At 48.8% G+C, this 22,174-nt stretch overlaps 1 protein-coding gene across 5 annotated transcripts in view; it reads right to left on the reverse strand.

Moving 5' to 3' along the window:
• Rab3il1 (RAB3A interacting protein like 1) overlaps positions 1–22,174 on the reverse strand; it is a 39,607-nt gene that overhangs the window by 16,395 nt on the left and 1,038 nt on the right. For 2 of the 5 annotated variants that reach the window (XM_059261041.1, XM_059261059.1), the window contains exon 2: positions 7,037–7,091. The exons of 2 other annotated variants lie outside the window; for them this stretch is intronic. Coding sequence is in view for 1 of the 3 variants with exons in the window: in XM_059261025.1 (XP_059117008.1) it covers positions 7,037–7,188 (152 nt within the window). In the remaining 2 variants the exon portion in view is untranslated. Of the gene's footprint in view, positions 1–7,036; positions 7,204–22,174 lie in introns of those variants that run through there. One more of the 5 variants, XM_059261025.1, reaches the window with a different exon arrangement.

The raw sequence follows: 22,174 nt of genomic DNA on the forward strand, positions 1-22,174 counted from the left end.
AAGCATTGTAGAGGGCCCATGGGCACGGGCAGGGGTGGAGCAGGACTTGGGTAGGAGGGCAGGTAAAATATGCAGCAGCGCAGTAGTTGATTAACTAAGCTCATTTAAAACCAAGGGAAAGCTCGGTGAGAACAGTGGGATGGGAATGAGGAAGTGGGAGGGGGTCTTCAGGGAAGCGAAAGGGGGTGGCCTGGGCTTTTGGGAACTACAGGGTGCTGTGGGTGGCTAGAGGGAAAAGGCAGGACAGTGGCAGCTGTTGGGAGGTACCAGCGGGAACAGCCAGCATCTGAGCCTGCGCTGAGGGGTGGCAGAGGGGGAACCCTGTGAATCAGAGACACATCTCATCTCTCTGATGGTAGGGATCTGGAGTTAGGTCAGAATCCAGTGAGCCAAGACAAGCAGGCATAAGGGACAGGCAAGAGACAGGGTGGGCCTTAGCCACTGCTAGAGAGGACTAGGGCAAAGGGTGGGAGGGATGTTAGGCCACTGATGGGGGAGGGCGCCGATGGGAAAGGGTTTCAAGCGCAGCAGCAGCAGGCCCTAGTGGGAAGAAGAGATCAAGAGACTAAGTAGGTGGTCAGGCCAGATTCTTCCTGCTACTGCCCCCAGGCCAAGCCAGGCCAGCCCAAGGGGGGACTCAACCCTTTGTCTCTCCACCAAGAGCCAAGCCAGGCCTGGATAAGTGAGGGTCACATGTTCTGCTTATATAGGCTTCTGGGGGACTTCCAGTACATTTAGTCCAAGATTTCACACACACACACAAACGCATGCACACACACACACACACACACACACACACACACACACACACACACACACCTCTAAAACCTCTGACATATAGCATGTGCCTAGTAAGCGCCTACCCTGCCAGCTTCCACATCCTGACCCTTCCATAGCTGCCAGGAAGCTTCCAGGGGCTACCATGGCATCCCTTCTCCCTCCCCTTTTCACGATGTACCTTCCCCTCCTCATTCTCCAAGGATTACTAAATATATATCCAGTGCTGAGGACCGGCAGGGCTCTACTGAGAGTCTGCTCTGATCCTGGACACAAACATGCTGGGCAAGGAATGGCAGGCAAGATACTTCCATCTGTCGAAAGGCCAGGGTGGGGGGAGGGTTCATGGAGGCTGCACAAGTCCTTCCCAAAGGGAAGGCCTATCTGCCTGATCCTGGGGCCCTCAGTCCCCTGTGACTTAGGTCTCAGGGCAGGAGTCCTTAGAGCAGGGAAGGCCCAGAACAGTTAAGTGACTTGCTCAAGACTGCAGAACCTAGATACCTACAACTGTGGAACTCCCTAGTCACTGGCCTGGGGCAAAGGCACGGCCCTCAACACCTGGGAGGCTGGGTGAGCTCAACCTTTTTTCTCAGCAGTCCATTGGAGTTTGGGCCTCCCTAGAGATAGTTATAATTAGTCCCATCCAGCGAGTGGGGAATCTGAGACCAGAGGGTCACACCAATGTTATATAGCTGCTCAGTGCCACAGAACCAGTCCAGAACCCAGACTCTGGACTCTGATGACCAAATGTAAAGTGTCCCGGACTGTGTTGGATACAGAAATCTCAAAGTATCATCCTCACTCCATTACTTAGAGTGGGCGTGGCCCCCAAGACCATATACCTATGCAACTACAGGAAATGGAGGAGAAGCCCAGTCTGGAGTGGGGGTGTGGGCGGGGGTGGAGGATCAGCCCCTTAAAGTGATGTTGGACAGCTAGGCATAGCAGTGCTGCACCAAGAAAACTAAGGCAAGAGGATCAAGAGTTCTAGGCCAGGGCCAGTGAGATGGCTAAGTGAGGAAGGGTGCTTGCTGTGTAAGCTTGGGGACCTCGGTTCAATCCCTAGAACCCATGTAAAAGTAGAGGGAGAGTACCAACCTCATAAAGTTGTCCTCTGACCTCAACATGTATGCAGCCACCCATGTGCTCCCTCCCCTATCTTACACTCACCCTGCACACTAATAAAAAATTCTTTAAAAAGAGTTCTGGGTCAGCCTCGTCTATGTGGCAAGAATCTGAGTCCACAAACAAAGCAAAACAAAAGGAGACTGTGGCTGGGGCTGCAGTTCGGTTGGGAGAGTACTTGCCCAGCACATGCAAAGCTCTACATTCCCACCCTGGCACCACCTAAACCAGCCATTGTGGCTCATGCCTGAGTCCTAGTCCTTGGGAAATGGAGAGAAGGGGTCATCCTTGACTATACAGGGAGTTTGAGGCCAACCTATACTACATGAGACTCTGTACCCACTTCCCCCACTCCAAAAATCAGACTGGAGCTGCCATTTACTTCAAGGCTTATGCTCTAGAATCCTAAGAAGGATCTCTACTCCTGGCTCCTAACAGGGTCCAGTCACTTGTGTTCAGCCCCATTAGGACCCTGCCATTAACAAACACCCAAGAGTGATGCTCGGTTCATCTTACAGCAGGAAGCTAAGCCCCAGAAAGCCTGGATTTGCCAGTCCCCAACTCTTTCTGGACTAGGATCCACAGCTCCTAAGAGATGCCTCTTGGAGCTGACATGAGCTTCTAGGGGGTCACATAGCAAGATCTAGCAATGTATGACCCTGAGCATGGCTCCTCTTAACTGCTGCAGGGAATGGACTGCTCCAAGGCTCCCAAGACCCCAGTGCAGGCTAAGAAGGTCAGACTCTGGTCCCTATGTCTAAGGGCTGGGGAGATGGCTCAGTGGGTAAGAGTGCTTGCTGCTTAAGCATGAGGACCTGGGTTCAGATCCCAGTTGGCCATATGTACCTGCAAGCTGAGCACTGTGAGGGCACACGGCACTGTGAAAATCACTAGGGTATACCACCAGCCACCAGCTTAGCAGGAAACAAGTTGCAGGTTCAGTGAGAGACCCTGTTTCAAGGGAATATACAGTGGAGAGAGACAGGACACCTGGCATCTCCTCTGACCCCCATGTACACACACACACACACACACACACACACACACACACACACACACACCTCAATCTGGCCCCAGCCCAGAGAAGGGACCTGCACCCTTATGGTCGGTCATACAGCAACTGCCTCAGTCCACCCAGCATAAAGGCTCACAACTTCCTTCAGACCAGGCTGCTCCTCAAACACACAGCCCCAGACAGGATCAAACACATGCATCCCCAAGCAGGATTGCATCAACCTCTGCAGGCACCAGGAACCCACCCGACACACTTTCCAAGCCTCTTTCCCTGGAGTGAAATTCCAAACACAGGTTGGTTTCTGCTCCCTCTAAAAGATCCAAGCCTGTCCACACTGCACATGAGCTCAGGTTTGGTGCCCCGGCTGGAGTGGAAGCCCCATTTCTCCCCTAGCACCTCAGGTCAAGCTCAGCTGGGGTCTATGAAAGTAAATAGATCTCACCTGTTCCCCTCCCCCAGGGGCTTTTCTCCTTCCTTCTATCCTGGGACAATCCTTAGTAGGAACACCCCCCAGGACCTAGTCCCTCCAATCCAGGGAGAAGGTATTTGCCTAAATTCAAGAAAGGACATCAACCTTTATGAACACAGGGCAGGATCTCCTATTAGATTGACCAAGAACAGGAATCAGTCTTAAGAACCAAATGGTCCTAACAGATGTGAGAGGTGGTGAGGGATGTAGAAAGGGCTCACCCAAGTCTCAGGGTCTGTGCTGTTCAGCTCCTCCAGACTGCGAGTCAGCACAGACCCATCCCACATCTTGAATCACAAGGTTCCAATCAACTGGCCGGGGACCTTGGAGAGACACTGCTAGCTTTCTCAATTGCACTGCTTCCCCAGAGTTCATGGGTGTTCCCTCCTTTAAATGCGTGCCCCAGATTTACTCTGCAGTATACATACTACCACTCATCACCCGCCCCCTGTCCCCGTTCCCCACTTCTCTCATGAGCTCCATTGGAGCTAGGAGGAGTTGGCGCTGTCACCTTCCCTCTCTGGGGCAACTCAGACCGGTCCCGCCAAGGTCCTTTCAGCTCTTAGGCAGCAGAGTGTCCTCACGGTACAATGCCACCCTCCGCTGCAGGCAGGGCTGGGAGTACAGATCATCTCCCAAGTGGGATGCAAACAACAGCGGGGACCCCCTGTTCTCCCACCCAGGAGGCCAGCGCGGCCCAGACCAAGCGCAGAGCCACCGGCGTGCGGGGACCTACCCGCTCCACATCCCGGCGCTCCCTGCTCTCCGCGTTGCCGCAGCCGCGTCCACGCGCACAGCCAACTCTGTCCGGGCCCCAGAGCTGCCCTGCAGCCTGTCAATCGCTCCACCGCCGGTCTGTCCCGCTGGCCGCCAAGGTTCACGGCTCCGCCCCACCCTGGCCCTTCCCCTGCCCTGGGCGGGTCACGTGCTCGAGAGGCGGCCCCAGGCCACGTGCCCGGCCCCGCCCCTCTGCCGGCCCAGCCCGGTCCCTCTAGCTGTGTGGGTACCGTGATCCCGCGGAGCGAGGGCAGGACTGGTCCGGTCATCTCGCAGCCAGAGCTGGCCTCGGCCTTTCCCAGTACTCTTTGCCTCGCACTTTTGGACCACCGTTGCTTGAGGTGCTCCTACAATGGCTCCCGGGGGTCTCAAGCTCTGATTCTCGCGCAGATTGTCACTCAAAGCGGCCAGACACCTCCTACACACTCACTCAGACTTCTAGCCCTGTTACAAGTCTCTGGAGCGCGGAGCTCTGCATCAGTTCCTGTGTGACATTGGACTTCTGGGAAGGAGGTGGGGTAGACCCCAAACTAGTCCCGTTCGTTGAGCAGTTAACCCCAGAGGGCACTCCTTGGGCCCAACTTACCAATTCTGCTTTCCAGAGCCCTCCCCATGTACCTCTGGACTCTCTGCTCATCCCAGCCTTTCCAGCCATTTTAAGCTCTGGAGACTACTCCACCAACCTCACAAGCACCTGTCAGTCCCAGGTATTTAAAAAAATAAAAAAAATTTTAAAGTCTCTATAAGGTTTGAATCCCTAGCCACTGGTCACCTGTCCCTGCGTTCCTCTGTCCTGCTTTTACCCTGGCCCTGACCACTGACCTGAATGAAGTTCAGCCTCAGATTAGGATCCAGTGAGTAGAGCCCATAGCCAACCCCTCCTGGAGTGCTCCTGTGGAACTGCCACAGGCAGGGTCTGCAGACCCCCTCTGGGCTTTTGAGAACACATCTCACTCATCCATCCACACAAAGAGGCAGTCTGAGGACTTCTGAGCTGTCTGAGGACCCTTGAAAAAGCAAGAAACCCTCCAGGCTGGAACCCCTCCCTCCCTTTCACCCTCCCTCCCTCTCCCTTAATCCCCTCTTCGCAGTGGGTGTGAGTCATATATTGCCTAGGCTGATTTCCAGCTTCTGGGCTGAAATGATCCTCCCTCAACTTCTCCGTGGCTGTGACCACAGGTACGTACCACCATGCTTGACTTACAGAATCCAGTATGGTGGACAATAGGTGGGGGACATGCTTTCAAGGGCCTCTGCCAGGGTCTCAACTTGCCTAGGACCCATTCACCAACTAATAGTGTCTCCTTTCAAAACAAAAACGAGTTAGGCTGGAGAGATGGCTCAGCCAGTAAGGCATGCATTTTTCTTGCAGAGGACCCAAGTTTGGTTCCCAGCACCCACATCAGGAAATTGACAACCTCCTCTGACTCCAGCTCTAGGAGATCCTAAGCCCTCTTCTGGCCTCTGAGGGCATCTGCATGAATGTGCACAAACCCACACATGGACATATACAAACATATTTTTTAAAAATAGAAAAGAGTGTTCCTTTCCCAGCTTATAAGAACAAGGACTTAACCAGGCTGGAATCCATGCCTTTTCTGGTGGCTGGCATCTTAGGGCATGAAGAATCTGGACAGCTCTCCAAAGCATCCTTTTTACCTTGACAGACTTCTCAGCCCAGGTCTCTTGTGTCCTTCCTTCACTCTCTACAGAGTGTTTATTTATCAGGCTAGGACTTCTCCCGGGTAAGGACCAACCCCTTCTTGGGACTATGTTCCTCCACCCAGCCCAGCCCAGTTTAGGGGCTGGCCCAAAGCAGATGTCAACATATTTTTGTTGACTTGAACCCTTCACCAGCTAAGCCTTGAGTAAATGCTGTTTTCCTGTTCCTTGTTCTGGTCATTATCCAGGGGAAGGAGGAAAAGATGACACAGAAAGAGTCCAGGACAGGGTCCTTGCCTTCCAAGTCTTTAAAAGCTAGGGCAAAGATAAATTATGGAAGTGGGATTAGTGGGAGATAAAGGGGAGGAGGTGTCAGCAAAGGTCTAGGTGCCCAGGGAGAGGCCTCATCCTGGGAGCCCTTGAGGAAGGCCTCAAAGGACAAATGTGTGGTCACCACCCAAGGGCATTGACATGCAATTACTAACCAAAAATATCTTGTCATGTGTACATCTAGACTCTGTGAACTCCAGGCCATACAGTTTCCTCTGGGTAGCACAGGAACCCTCCTGTGGAAGCCCATCCCAGGGAAAAGTACGGACTCAGAGAAGTTAAGGAACTGATGTCTCCCCGCCAGGGGTGGGGAGGTGGAATCTCTCTATGGCAGTTTTTCCAAGAGACAACCCAGAGCCACTGGTCTTGCTGGAAGCTGCAGCTGGGTACAGCCAGCCCTCGGAGGGTTACTGAACACCTACTAGATACCGGGCCCAGCCAGTGGGGAGGGAAAAATTAAAGCCGTGTCTGTAATCACTAACCACAGAAAGCTTCATCTTCCCTCCTTCCACACCGCCTCCTGTCCACTCTCTCCTTCCCAGCTCGTGACCCTTAGCCACAGACCCTAGGCTGAGGCTGAAGGCACATGAGACTCGGGGAAACAGCCTGGATGAATCAGTCCCAGATTCTGCAGTTCTGTTTCTAGCTATGACCTACGATGAGTATCTTACCCTCCTGAGCTTCAGTTTCTACCTTAGTCTAACCCTCAAGCTGGATCAATCAGGGCTCCTCTCTGAGTGCCCATCCTATAGGAAGCTCCTGAAATCCTTTCTGGTTCAAAACAGCCCATTGTTCAAAAGCCACTTCTGATCCTCACGTCCCTGCAGAGTGGCAAGACCCATCCCCCCACCTCCCCTCAGTGTCCCAAGACCAGAGCTCACCTGTTTGCATCCCAGGGCTCCTCTCTAAAGTTCCTCTCAGGTACAGGACTCAAACCTGATGGGGCATAGCGGACAACGCCTGAGCTCATGGCCAAGAACACCGGGCATGATCCTCGGGCAGGGCACTGCTTGGGCTCCTCAGAGGCTTCCATGTCTAGGGGCCAGGCTGAGGCCCCTTTGGGCACCACGAGGAGGGCAGGCAGCAGAGCCTGCCTCCACGCCAGGCAGAGCCTCACACTAACTAACCTTTGCTATCTCTCAGAAGCAGCAGCCCAGTGGCCGGGCGGGGCCTCCCAGACAGGCTTCTATCTTCTTAAACCCTTAATTATTAACTCCTGAGACTCAGCGGGCAGCGGAAGACATGGGCCTCTTTCCTGGGTTATGGGCTCTGAGCTGGACAAGATCTACCTGGGAGCAGGAGGGAAGCTACTCCCCCGTGCTGATGCCCAGGGCTTCAGATCTCTTAGAGCGCGCCTGTTCCCCGCCCTCCCTGGCTGAGACGTCCAACCTGGCCCCGTTAGCATGGGCCGCTGTTTGCCTTTGGACAGGTATTCGTAGCCCCTGAAGACCTTCAAGTACCATCACCGAAGGGCAATTCAATGCAGCTTCAGCCGCTTTGTGCCTCAGTTTCCATGAAATGGACTGCCAGCCTCTAAGGTATATCCAGCCAGCTGTCATTGCCTTTTCCTTCCAAAAGTTGTTGCCCACGCTCGCTCGCTCTCTCCCTGTCTTCTGCGCAGGGTGGTCAAGGCTGGGCATTGAAGCCAGAGCCTTGTACATGCAAATGCTGAGCCACACACCCAATCCTTACAACTAACTCCAACTTCCACTGCGTTTTGTCCCTTTCAAAACGGAAAAGATTTCTTCCTTGGCAGTGGGACCCTGGACGAGTGATTTAGCCTCTCTGGGACTCAGCCCCTCGTCTATAAAATGGGAACTATTCTCCCCTATGGGAGACAGTAACCTTCATGGAGGGTCTACCCTAGTGTCACAGGAGTACCCCTAACTCCTTCCTCTTCTGCTTACACTATTGTCTCTGGTCAGCCTTTGGGTCCTTCTGGGCCCCTCCTCACCAGCGCCGCACCCCACCCAGCCGGCCAGCGGATAACAGTATCTCTGCTCAGCTTTGGGCTGTGAAGCCTGCTTAGCCTAATGTAAGCCAGATGCTGGCGGAGGTTTTCCTGGCTGTGAATTTTCCATGGCCTGCTCCCACCCCCTTCCTGTTTTTGCTTCTCGCTCATCCCCCTACTAAATTCTCCAGTGCCCCCACCTTCCTCTGCAGGGCAACCAAGGCCTCACCTGGAAACCATTAGCAGAAAACAGGATGTGCAGAAAGGGGGTGCATCTCCTACCACCCTGACTCACCCTGGCCTGGATGATGGCAAAAGGCACTGGTGGGGGGAGGGAGGGACCCTCAGTGGGGAAACTGAGTCAGAGGTGCTGGGGACCTCATAAAGAAACAAGATACTTTCTGGGCATTTGCTTAGAAGGGAGGGTCTGTGAAGTCCTTAGCCAGAGCCAGTAAGGGGTTAACCCTCTCCACTTGCAAATCAGGAGACTGAGGCTTGAAGAGTCATCCAGGGTCACTGATGAGTGGGCACCGGGAGACAGTTGGGAACGGGCCAGCTGGCAACAGAGCTGTCATCTAGTCTCTCTGGGGCTTGTTTCATACTCATCCCTGCCTGCCCTCCCCCTATTGCTTGAGGTTGAGCCTGGAGCCTGGTCACGAGGGGGAGACTCCCAAGGCGAGAGGTAGCTGCCCAGACCTGGCCGGGCAGGCTCTGAGGTAGATGGATCTACTTCTGCAGGAGCTCCACAAGGTGACCTTGGACAAGCAGGCTGAGGAAGGTGTGAGCAGAGGGGACTGCTCTGTTTGTCTTCCTTGTCCTGTGAGACTTTCCAGGCAGCAAGGATTTGAACATACACCCCACCCGGCCCCCCAACTTCCCCAGCAAGGTCTCCCTCATTTTCATGAAAACAACACGGCCTCTGGGCTCCTAAAGCCTCCTCTGGCTGCCCCTCCCTCTGCCAGCTGTGCAGTGTTTGGACAACTGGATGGAATGTTCTGCCGCCAGAATTCTCCCTGGATCCCTGAGCTCAGATTTCACCAGGGAGGGAGGGAAGGATGCTGGCTCCAAGGAGAGGGAAGAGACTGGGGCATTCAAACACAGGCCTGGACACCCCAGTCCCTGTGCCCCCAGGCCTGACAGAGATGACTGCCTGCCACCCCTGTTCCACTGAGGCTCTGAAGTCCAGCCAGGATCCTCGGGAAAGGCCGGATGGCCAGTGGAGGCAGCTGTATGTTGTCAAGGACTTGGTCAAGCCAATGATGAAGTCAGACCCTGGGGACAGCCTGGGCTGGGTGAGGAGCAGCTCTTGGAGAATTCGAAGAATGTGAAGATCATGCTAGCACTGACCTTCTGTCCCACAGCCTCTCCGTTTTACAGCTAGGACAGCCGGGGTCCCAGGGCAGGTGTGTTTGCTTAAGTGGACACAGCATGCTTAGTTAGACCTAAAACTGAACCAGGTCTCCTGATGCTAAACTTGCACTTCTCGGTGTCCAGGGAGTCCTCATCCTCAACTCTAGAGACACACATCATCTTTGCTCTTCCTCAAAAGACACAAGAGAGACAGTCTCTAGTATATGGTAATCAATGTTCAAGAAACAATAGCTACTGAGTGCCAGGGTGGCCTCTGAGAGTGTGCCATCAGCTGCTTTGGGGACCAGGGGAGGGGCTCGGAGAGCCAGGACACCTCCCGCCATCTCTTGCTCTGTAGTCCAGGCTTTGTGTCCCCCCCCCAGCCCTCCCCACCCCCAGGACCTCATGAGAAAATCCTTTTCTCTGGCTTTGAAAACACAAGCTCTAGATCCAACTATAATAATGCTGGTTTGAGACTCAGTTTATCCACCTTAAAATGGGGTGGGGTTATCTTTCATTTAATTCCTTTGTGTTGAGGTTGCTGGTGGCTGGGGGTATTGATTGGGTGCTGGTAGACCTCTTTGGAGACTCAATATGGAGACTGAGAAAATCACTGGAGCTCAGACAGAGGGAAAGGAAGGAAGGGGTTGCTTTAGGCTAAATAGGTGTGTGAAACTCATCCAGGTGCCCCTGGAGCCTGGGCTGGTTCCCTGAGATGAAATCTGCCCAGAGGGAAAGGCCACCCACCTGATGGAAGAGTTTGAGAGCTGTTCAGACCTCCAGGGAAAGACAACTGTGAAAAAGTCTGACTGGAGTGGAAGAGTCCAGATAAAGGAATGTGGGGAGCGGCACTGACCTGCCAACACAGCATCTTCCGCACGCCCATCCACTATGCTTTTGGTTCTTATTTTAAAAGTGGGAATTGGGGTCTAGAGGCATAGCCCCATGGTACAGCACCTGCCTAGCATGCATAAGACCCCAGGTTTCATCTTTAGCAGAAAGGGGTTGGGATGAAGACCCTGAGAAGGCCAAAGGGTATGGCCAATAGCTAACAAGTGGAGACACTCAGGGCTGACTTCAAAGCTCACTTCGTCATCTCTCCACCTTTCCAGAAAGAGGGGGAAGGTCTTATATGTAGCCCAGGCTAGCCTCCAACTAGCTAGGTAACTGAGGATGATCTTGAACTCCTGTAGTGCTGGGATCACAAGCATGTGACACCAAACCCCGTTTATATGTGCTGAGCATTTAATTTAGGGCTTCATGTATGTTGGGTAAGCCTTCTATCGACTGAGCTACATCCCCATACCTGTCTCTGTTTTTGTTTTCACATTTACTTAGTTTGGAGGGGATGTGCCACAGCACACGTGTCAGAGAACTACTTTAGAGAGTCAGTTCTCTCCTTCCACCTGTGGGTCCCAGGAATCGAACTCAGGTTGTCAGGCTTATCAGCAAGTGCCCTTAACCCACTGAGCCAGCTCATCAGCCCAAGTTTCTTGTTTTTCTGGAATAGGGTCTCACTGTGAAACCTGGCTGGCCTGGAGCTAATGGCAACACTCCTGCCTCAAGCTCCTGAGGGCTGAAAGTGAGACTTTTTAGAAACAGTAGAACTTGAGGAATATGTAAGATTTAAAGATCTACTTAGAAATGGGGCATTTCGTGCTTAGGGACCAGCAAATTTGGGAGTGGCAAAAGCAAACATATCGAGAGAGAGAGAGAGAGAGAGAGAGAGAGAGAGAGAGAGAGAGAGAGAGAGCCTTCATCCCTGCCTGGAGCTTAGGCTCAATGCAGGGGGGTCGGGGAGCATCCAGAAAAGGCTGGGAAGAGACTATCAGGCTTGGAGCCTCAGAGACCAAGCTAAAGAATTTGGAATTTGTTCTTTTTTTTTTTTTTTTAGATTTATTTATTCGTGTATTTTTATGTATATACCAGAAGAAGGAATCTGATCTCATTTACGGATGGTTGTGAGCCACCATGTGGTTGTTGGGAATTGAACTCAGGACCTCTGGAAGAGCAGTCAAATGCTCTTAACCACTGAGCCATCACTTCAGCCTCCTGGAATTTGTTCTAAATGCTCTTAGGAGCACTGTTTACATTTTGTTTTAGCCATTCATTCATTCATTCTATTAGCAAGAGAGTGGAATGATCCAGGCCCTGCTGGCAGAAAATAAAAGTGACCATTTACTCATCAAATCTCCAGTGAGGGAGACTTGGTCAACTTGGGCATACTGGACAGGATAGAGACAGAAGAGAATCAATTGATCTGTTCATATTAACCCTGAAAAGTTTTCCAAGCCCTCTCTCTCACCCTCATCATCCATGACAAAAGTAACCAACACTAAAAGGCAAATAATCTGGGAACATGCTCAGCCAATGGCAAAGGGGCCACATCTTTAACAGATCAAGAATTCACAAGAATCATTAAGAACAACACTGGGAGCCCAGCAGATGCTCAGCCAGTCACTTAAATTGACCTGATTCTAGAGTAGGATATGTTAGTGACCAAGAGAGCATCTCTCCATTCATGAAGTACAACTTGGGAGGTGGTGGTGTGTAGGGGATGAGGTTCAGACAGCTGACTGGAGCACCATGTGGAAGACACCCAGATAAGGGAAGTATGGGGTACTCTGGAGGATCTCCCAGCAACTCCTAACCTAGACCTAGAGTCCAGAAAAAAAAATGTTGAAGACAGAAGTTAGAGAGAGGGAATGAAATTATTGGAAGATATGGGCTAATGTGAGAATTAGGGACCAGATCATGGGAGTGGTGGAGGTATATCCTGAGTTTAGGCTTTGTACATAAGGACAAAGGGAAGTCATCGGGAGATTTAGGCAGATGTGTGATGTGACTGGATTTCCATGTCTAAAGGGGGGCTCTAAGGGCCAAGCATGGTGATGTAGGCCTGTAACCCCTGTGCTTGGGAGGTAAAGGCAGGAAGATGAAGAATTCTTCAAGGTCAGCTTTGGCTACATAAATCTAAGTTCAGCCTGGGCCTCCTGAAATCCTGCCTTAAAGCAAGAAGGCCCCTAGAAGGCATGCAGAATCACCGGACATTTCTGCTCCTCACTATGTGTTGACTTGAAGCAATGAGGAGCCCTTCTGTTACTGAAAATGAATACCCTAAGCCAGGCATGGGAGAGCTCATCTGTGATTCCAGCTACTTGAGACAGGAGGATGATTTAAGCCCAAAGTTGAAGACCAGCTTGTGCAATGTAATGTTACTCTGAACAAACAAATAAATCCTACAGAGACACCACGGTTATTTGAGACCTTGTCTGCCAAGATCTCCAAAAGCCATCTCCTTCCTTACAAAGGAAAGCAAGGATGAAGCATTTGAAGCAGGGAGCAGGACCAGCAGGGAGAGTGGGAGCTGGATGTGGAGCAACTACATGCACCCAGAGTCCTTGAGGAGAGCCACAGTATTCCATGTTGGTGACATCCTTTGATACAACTATATGTGAATCTTTGGAGAGAGTATCTGAATTTATTTGTGCAGAATTCCCATTAGTCAGCAATGAGCAGGGAGCTATCAGTCCGAGATCACCAGCACATAAAGATGCTAGCCACTAAGTGAGATTTGGGTGCCTTAGGGCTCCAGATATTAGGCTTCTTTATGCAAAGCAGAAAGGTTATAGATGAAGTTAAGGTTAATAAGCAACATGAGATCATTAAGGAGAACAGAAAAAGAATTTAAATGGCCAAATGAATATTTATGTTTTCAAAATAAGGGGTTAAACAACGAATTAGACAGAGCAAGAGAGAGAACTGAATCTCTGGAGGCTATATCCAAATGTAAGAGCTGGGAGGAGTGCTGAGAACCTTTGTCTTCTGGACACGACACAGCTGTTGCGCTCATGAACTCACAGGTACCTGCACAAGTGTGGGCCCTTTGCCGGGCGATGGTGGCACACGCCTTTAATCCCAGCACTTGGGAGGCAGAGCCAGGCAGATCTCTGTGAGTTCCAGGAAAGATGCAAAGCTACACAGAGAAACCCTGTCTCGGGGAAAAAAAAAAAAAAAGTGGGCCCTTCAACATTTCCTCTTGGATGGCGGAAGTACTTATGATGTCCCACTCATCCCTGATGGACCGCCGGCAGCCGATGGTTGCTGGGGGAGAAGGGAGCAATTTTCTTCAGTGGTGCAGCCACTGACAAGTTGTCCCTACCCCAGGGGGTAATCTCCCACCAGTGCTCACGCAGGCAGCCCTAACTAAACACTGTGGGTCACAGACGGCAAGAAGACACAGAAGCGGCCGGACACCTTCTGGGAGGGAGAAGGAAGGGGGTGCGAGAGGAGAATGAGGTGGAAATGGTTGAGATTCAATATATACATGTATGAAACTGTCAACGAATAAGAAATAAAAAAACAATAGAAGTTAAATTCATCCAAAAGATAATATAGTTCTAAATTAATAGATACCTAATAAAACATTTAAAGCACAAACTGTAAGAGCTGCAAGGAGCGATTAGTTAAATCTGCCATCGGGGATGAGTATCAGCAGACTAATGGAAGGAGCTGGGGAACAACGCCAGGGCTTGGCGGCAGCAGAGATGTCTGCGTTTGCAGTAATGGCCTAAGCATAGCGCCCTGGTTCCAAGCAAACTGAGAAGCAATCGGATCACCGAGTCTGTTTCCTTCATGCCACTGGGCAGCTGCCCTTTCTGAATCCTGCATAAGACTGGAAATTACTCTCTGGAGATAGTAAAACAGAATGTCTTTGGGCCTGCGGCTGCCTGAGGGAGTTTAGCAATTGCAGGCATGCTGAACACTGAGATCCAACACACACACACACACACACACACACACACGCACGCACGCACGCACGCACACACGCACGCACGCACACTCACAAGCACACACACCCCTTCTCTCACTTGACTGTCAAACTTTTACCCTCCAAACACCTCTCTTTAGGACTCTGGCCAGCCTGAGAAAGAAGCCTAAGACTAGTGTAACCATCTGGCTAAGAACAGTGTATGGAAGGGGGCCATGGTGGTGCATGCCTTTAATCCCAGCACTTGGTAGACAGAAGCAGGCAGGTCTCTGAGTTCGAGGACAGCCTGATCTGCAGAGCTAGTTCCACGACAGCCAGAGATACACAAAGAAACCCTGTCTCAAAAAACAAAAACCAACCAAGCAAACAACAACAACAACAAAAACAGTATATGGTGAGGTTGACTATCACAGGAACATCTCATCAATGTTTTGTTTTGTACTGAGGGGGGGGGGATCTCATGTTGCCCAAGCTGAACTCAAATTCCCTATAGAGCCCAGAGCACATACCTTGGGTTTCTAATCTTCTTGCTTCTGTTTCTCACGGGTGTCACCACACCGAGCTTTCACCTTTTTATTTTTGAGACATAAGGCGGGCTCTTGGGTCTTGCTATGTGTGTAGCCCAAGCTGGCCCTGGAGTTTCCATGATACTCTTTTGCCCCTTAAAAGTTCTTTAACTTTAAAAATTATTCTTATACCTGGGAGTGGTGGCATATGCCTTTGACCCCAGCATTCTGGAAGCAGAGGCAGACGGATCTCCGAATTTGAGACCAGCCTGGTCTACAGAGGGAGTTCCAAGACAGCCAGGACTACACAGAGAAACCCTGTCTTAAAACAAAACAAACAAGTTTATATTATTTATTGGAGGTAGGGGTTCATGTGTGCCACAGTGCACACCTGTCAGTCAGAAGAGAACTTGTGGGAGTTGGTTGTCTCCTTCCATGTGGGTCCCAGGGACTTAACTTAGGTCATCAGGCTTGGCAGAAAGTGCCTTTGCCCAGTGAGCCATCTTGCCAGCTCCACTTCCAGAGTTCTTGGCTATAAACAGGCAACCGAAGATTATCAACCAATTGTGTGAAGCCTCCTAATATGAAGGAAACCAAACTCAGTAAGTTAAAAAAAAAAAAAGAAAAAAGAAAAAAGAAAGAAAATGACTGAAGACCCTGACCTACACAAGACTGTCTCAAAGCAAGCAAGGCAGGCAAGCAAAGATTCCAAAATGAGTGACAGAAGACCTGCTGACCCCACATCCACCAATGGGAAGACGTGTGCACACCACCACTGACTTTCCAACGTGGATTCTAGGATTGCTTCTGGGAACCCAGCTCAGGTCCTCCAGCCTGCAAGGCAAGTGCTTTACTAACTTGGCTGTCTTCTCACCCCGTCTTCTGTTGGTGCTAATTGGAGGACATCTTCATCTACCAAATAGGAAGCCAAGAGCTAATATCTCAACTGATCACTAAAAAGCCACCAGTACAGATGTTTTTTAGAAATATGGTGATGTGTAAATCCCAGAAGCAAGATGGGAACAAGGAAGGATGGAGGATGGAAACAAAACACTGAAGCATTTATTTGGTTGGGTTTGGGGGTATTGTTAGTTTGTTTTTCAAGACAGAAATTCTGTGTGTAGCCTTGGCTGTCCTGGAACTCACTATGTAGACCAGGCTGGCCTTGAACTCACAGAGATCTGCTGTGGAACAATCTTTTTCTACACTATGAATATGTATTACTCTCATTTGCTAATAAAAAGCTGATTGGCCAATAGCTGAGTAGAAAGAGATTGAGTGAGAGAGCCAGACTAGGAGAATTCTGGGAAGAGGAAGGGGGAGTCAGAGAGTCGTCAGCAAAACAGCAGAGAAGCAAGATGAGAATGCCATACTGAGAAAAGGTACCAAGCCACGTGGCTAAACATAGATAAGAATTATGAGTTAATTTAAGTCTAAGAGCTAGTCAGTAATAAGCCTGAGACACCGCCAAGCATTTATAATTAATATAAGCCCCTGTATGGTAATTTGGGAAGTGGCCACTGGTTATTTGGAAACAGGCGATTGGGACAAGAAACATCCGATTACAGAGATCTGCCTACCTCTGCCTCCTGAGTGCTGGAATTAAAAGCTTGCACCACCACAGACCCATTCACTGCTATATTTTAAGGTTTTTTGTTTTGTTTTGTTTCTTTTTTCTTTCTTTTTTTTGGGGGGGGGGGCTGTGTGAGCTATTGGGTTATCTACACATGTGCTGTAGTTTGGGTCTGACATGTTTCCTCAAATGTTCATGTGCTCAAGGCATGGGCTCCAGCTTGGTGACAGAAATGTTTTAAATTTTATTTATTTATTTTGAGACAGGTTCTCATGTAACCCAAGGTGACTTTGAACTCAAAAGTAGCCAAAGATTAATTTGAGCCAGGTATGGAGGTGAATGTCTTTAATCCCAGCACTCAGGAGGCTGAGGCAGGTGGATTTCTGTGAGTTCAAGGCCATCCTGATCTACAAGGAGAGACCTCATTTCAAAAATAAGTAGAGCAAGATAAAGACAGTAAAGGCATTTCCCAGGACAACTACTAAGAGAACTTAGCGATCCAAGTTACAGAGAGAGAGAGACAGGCAGACAGACAGACAGACAGACAGACTAAACATGGAAAACTGGGAAACATCAGGGAAGGGGCCAGGCAAGATGCTGCATGCTGGGAATCCTAACATTTGGAAGCCAGGTGAGTGAAGATTGCAAGTTCAAAACCTGGGCTATACAAGTCCCAGACCAGCCTGGATCCATACCAGGATTTTATTCCAAATACCAAGCTCTACTCCCAACAAGAGCTGGAGATACAGTTTAGTGACAGAATGCCTGCCTGGCATGTGCAAGGTCCTGGATTAACAACATAAGCACACACATACACACACATGTGCTCTCTCTCTCTCTCTCTCTCTCTCTCTCTCTCTCTCTCTCTCTCACACACACACACACACACAGACACACACAGACACTAAATAAAAGTCACACCAAATCTGTTATAGCTAGTAGATAAATTCAGTGAAATTGCAAGATATAAGAGCAAACATAGAAATCAGTTGCTGCACACCTTTAATTCCCGCTCTCAGGAGGGAGAGGCAGATGGATCTCTGAGTTTAAGGCCAGCCTGGTCTACAGAGTGAGTTCTAGGACACCAAGGCTACACAGAGAAACTCTATCTTGAAAAACTATAAGAAAAAAAAATCAGTTGTTGCTTGAAGTCCTGGCATAAGCTAAGAGGATCACAAATTCAAGGCCAGCCTGACTGTTGCAGAATATTTCTTTACACTGTGTGAAGATGTGTCACTGTGATTGGTTTAATAAAGAGCTGAATGGCCAATAGCTAGGCAGGAAGAGGTTAGGCGGGCCTTCTGGGGACACAGAGAGGACTTAGGGAAGAAGAGTTGCCAGAGAGACCTGGAGACAGCAGCATGAGCTGTAGGAAGAGATGCGGTAACGAGCCATGTGATGGAACATAGATTAAGATAAATGGGTTAATTTAAGTTATAAGAGCTAGTGGGATAAGTCTAAGCTAAATCCAAGCTTTCATAATTAATAATAAGTCTCTGTGTGTCATTATTTGGGAGCTGGCAGTCCAGAGAAAGACTTGCTACACCTGACCTACATACTTTGCCTCATGATACTAAGGGTTTTGGATATAGTACAGTGGCAGACAGCTTGTCTAGCATGTACAAGACACAGAACACAAAAAAATGTGACACTGACAAAGAAGGACAGCTACGGAGCAGTTCCATTTCTGTCTGCTGGCAAGACTCCAAAAATGAGTCAACAAAACAATTCTGGTTGCAATACTATCAAAAAATAAAAAGAGAAGATTTTTAACCAAGAGGGTGTGTAAGACTTACACACTGTGCCAGACATGCTGGTGCAGCCCTTTAACACCAGCACTTGGGAAGCAAAGGCAGACAGATTTCTGGGGCTTTGAGGCCAGCCTGGTCGAACTAGTTCCAGGACAGCCAGGGCTATGTAGAGACACTCTGTCTCAAAATAGATAGATAGATAGATAGATAGATAGATAGATAGATAGATAGATAGATAGATAGATAGATAGATAATCAACAAATGAATGAATGAATGAATAAATAAATAAATAAATAAATAAATAAATAAATAAATAAATAAATAAATTTACGCAATGAAAACTACAAACTATTGTTAAATGAAAGGGACCTAAGTAAATGAACAGACAGCCCATGTTCACAGACAGGAAGATGTAGCTAGAGTTTTCCTGCCTGGCCCACAGTCAGGACAAATCTCTCTCACCTGCCAGTCCCACCACCACTCAGACCCGACCAAGTAAACACAGACTTATATTGGTTACAAACTGTATGGCCGTGGCAGGCTTCTTTCTAACTGTTCTTACAGCTTAAATTAATCCATTTCTATACCTTGCCACATGGCTCGTGGCTTACTGGCATCTTCACATGCTGTTTGTCATCGTGGCGGCTGGCAGTGTCTCTGACTCAGCCTTCCACTTCCCAGCTTTATTCTCCTCCTTGTCCCGCCTATACTTCCTGCCTGGCCACTGGCCAATCAGTGATTTGTTTATTGACCAATCAGCAACACACTTGACATACAGAACATCCCACAGCAGGAAGACTAATATGATATACATGATAGAGTGACCTACAGAATCAAAATCATCCTGTCACAATTCTGTCATTCTTCAGAAGTGGCAAGGGGATCCTAAAATTCATAGGAATGTCAAGGCAATGGTTCACTGAAATTGTCAACTTGACACAATCTAGAATCACTTCAGAAGAGTCTTCAAGAGGGATTGTCATGGTCAGGTTGGCCTGTGGACATGCCTGTGGGGGATTCTCTTGATTAATTGTTGTGGGAAGACCCAGGCTGAAAGTAGGAGACCCCATTCCCTGGGGTTTGGTCCTGGACCGCATAAGGGCAGACAAGGAAAGCTGAGCCGATGGCACGGATCATCATTTCTTTCCTGCTCCTAACTATGTATATGACTAGCTATTTCAAGTTCCAACTGCCTCGACTTCCCCAAAATGATGGGCTGTGACCTGGAATCATAAGCCAAACAAGCCCTCCTCCCTGAAAGAGTTTCTGTCGGGTGTTTCATCACAGTAACAGAAATGAACCCAAGCCACATCCTAAATAACTAAAGTTGGAGAACCCATACTTCTTTTTTGCATTTGCTTAGTGTGTGTGTGTGTGTGTGTGTGTGTGTGTGTGTGTGTGTGTAGGGGCGTAGGGAAGGTTGGTGCACATGTGCATTGGTGCAAGTGTGGAAATCAAAGGACAACTTATTCTCCTTCCACTTGTGGGGATTGAACTTAGGTCATCTTACCCACCGAGCCTCACTCACACTTTTTGATTTCAAAACAGCATGCCTACTCACTGCCTGCCACTGTCTAAATAAGGGCTTGATGGCGCATGCTGTTAAGTCTGGGGCAAATGGCTGAGAAGACTGTATATGATGGTGAAAACTTAAGATTATAGAAGGTGTACTGACTCTTATGTCAACTTGACACGCAAACTGGAGTTGTCTGAATAGGAAGGAACCTCAACTGAGAAAAGGCCTCCATAAGATCCAGCTGTGAGGCATTTTGTTAACTAGTGATTGATGGGGGTCCCAGTCCACTGTGGGTGGGGCCACCCCTGGGCTAGTGGTCCTGGGTTCTATAAGAAAGCAGACTGAGCAAGCCATGGGGAACAAACCCGTAAGCAACACCCTTTCATGGCCTTCGTATCAGCTCCTGCCTCCAGGTTCCTGCCCCACTGGAGTTCCTGTCCTGACTTCCTTTGGTGATAAGCAGCAATATGGAGGTGTAAGTAGAATAAACCCTCTCCTCCTCGACTTGCTTTTTGGGGATGGTGTTCTGTTGCAGCAACAGAAACCCTGACTAAGACAGAAGTCTACGCAGATTAACAAACGTTGACCTGAGATGCATGTCTAACTACTTACGTCTGTGCTTACTGACCAACATCCAGCTTCTAGAAAATTTAGGTAAGTAACAATATACGTCGGATAAATAAGGTAGATTTGATAAATGAGATTTATAAATTCCTAAGGTCTGCTCAGGTTCACAGTAATAGTTGTCTAGCTTCGTTGTCTTTGCTTCATTTGTTAAGCTTTATCTATTTGGATTAAAAAAAAAACCCTGATATTCTGTAATGGTAAAAGTTTATCTTCAATTAAATCCAACTCAAACTTTTAAAGTTCGAACTTAATGGATGAAGCTATACGATCCTAATCTTATAAAAGCCACTAACTTGTAAATTGTTGTGTAATTCATTTAGTGACAAGCTTTATTTAGCCTCCTGTATGTTTCAAGGTTAAGCCTAAAATCAGATATACTTAATAGATAATGGTCTTCAAAACTTTTCATAGATCAGTTGATTATTGCATTTAAGGTGTTTGATGGAAGGGAGAGGGGAGAGAGAGGAACCCGGTGCAGCACCCAGGAGGCTCAAAGGTGCTAAAGGGGTGGGTTACTAAAACAGTTGCATTACACAGGGAAGAGCAGCCCATCCCCCTGGGCTGGAGAGTTCAGGGTAGAGGGAGGGGGTACACAAGCCAGTAGGAGCCCTAACAGCTAGGGGCTGAGAGATGCTGGGAGACCCTGGTGGCCAGGTTCACTTTGACATGTTAACTAGGCACCCCAGCCATTTGTCCCAGCATTTGAGACTTAACACACACCTGTCATCTAGCACTTGGGGGACAGAGGCAGGGTATCCCTGTAGCAGGTTGGCTAGTTAGCCTAGCCAGAACTGGTGAGTTCTGGGTTCAGCAAGAGAGCCTGCCTGAGTAAGTGAAGTAGTGAGCCATTGAGGAAGACACTGACATCGACCTAGGGCCTCAATATGCATGCACACACAAATACCCAGACACATATTACACATACACATATGTACACCACACATACATATTACACATTCATGCACATGCAAAAGAAAAAGGAAAACCAAACCAAAACCAAACAAACAACAAGTGTAGTATTGGCCTCAGGACAGACACAGAGATCAATGGAATTGAGCAGAGACTCCAGAAATAGATACATCTGTCACAGACTGATCTTTAACAACAGTGCCAAAACCATTCAATGAGGGAAACAAAGCTTTCCAACAAAGCGTGCTTGGACACCTGCTTATCCATATGCAGCATAAGCCCTTGGACCTTTACCTCACACCATCTGCAAAAATGAACTAAAAATGTGTCAGATCCTAAGTGTAGGAGCTGAAAGCGTAAAATTCTTGGAAGAAAACCGGGAGTAAGCAAATATCCAGGACCTTAGATTTGGCAAGATCAAAATTCAGGAAAAGTAAAAAGTTTTATGTGTCAAAGAACATTTTCAACTAAGTGTAAAGAGGTCTGGGGTGTATCTCAGTCGATGGAGTGCTTGCCTGGCATACAAGAGACCCTGGGTTCGATCCCCAGCATGGCATAAATTGGGCCTGCAACCTCAACACTTGGGAAATGGAGGTAGGAAGATTAGGAGTTCAAGGTCATCTTCAGATACAAATCAAGTTCAGGGGCTGTCTAAAAAACAAACAAAAGAGTTCAATGCTTTGAAATGTAAATAATAACAGACTTTTCTCTTTCATTATCATCTGAAGCCAACCTCTTGATTTAGATTGTACACTGGACTCAGCTGGAGAACTTGTTTAAAATGCAGATTCCCAGTTGGCAAGCTGGCTCAGCCCAGAAGAGTGCTTGCAGCCAAGACTGAGTTGGATGCCTGCGACCAACACGATGGAAGGAGAGACCTAACTCCCAAAAGTTGTCTTCTGACCTCTACACGTGTATTGTGGTACTCAAGCATGCACACACACAAACCAGTAAATAAACGTAATTAAAAAAAGTAAATGCAGACTATGACTCAGGGGCTTTGGGGTGGAGCTCGAGAGTCTTGCATCTCTAACAAACCTCTGTATGGTGTGCATGCTAAAGGG

Source organism: Peromyscus eremicus, chromosome 1 (assembly GCF_949786415.1).
Source record: "Peromyscus eremicus chromosome 1, PerEre_H2_v1, whole genome shotgun sequence".
NCBI classification, from domain to species: domain Eukaryota; kingdom Metazoa; phylum Chordata; class Mammalia; order Rodentia; family Cricetidae; genus Peromyscus; species Peromyscus eremicus.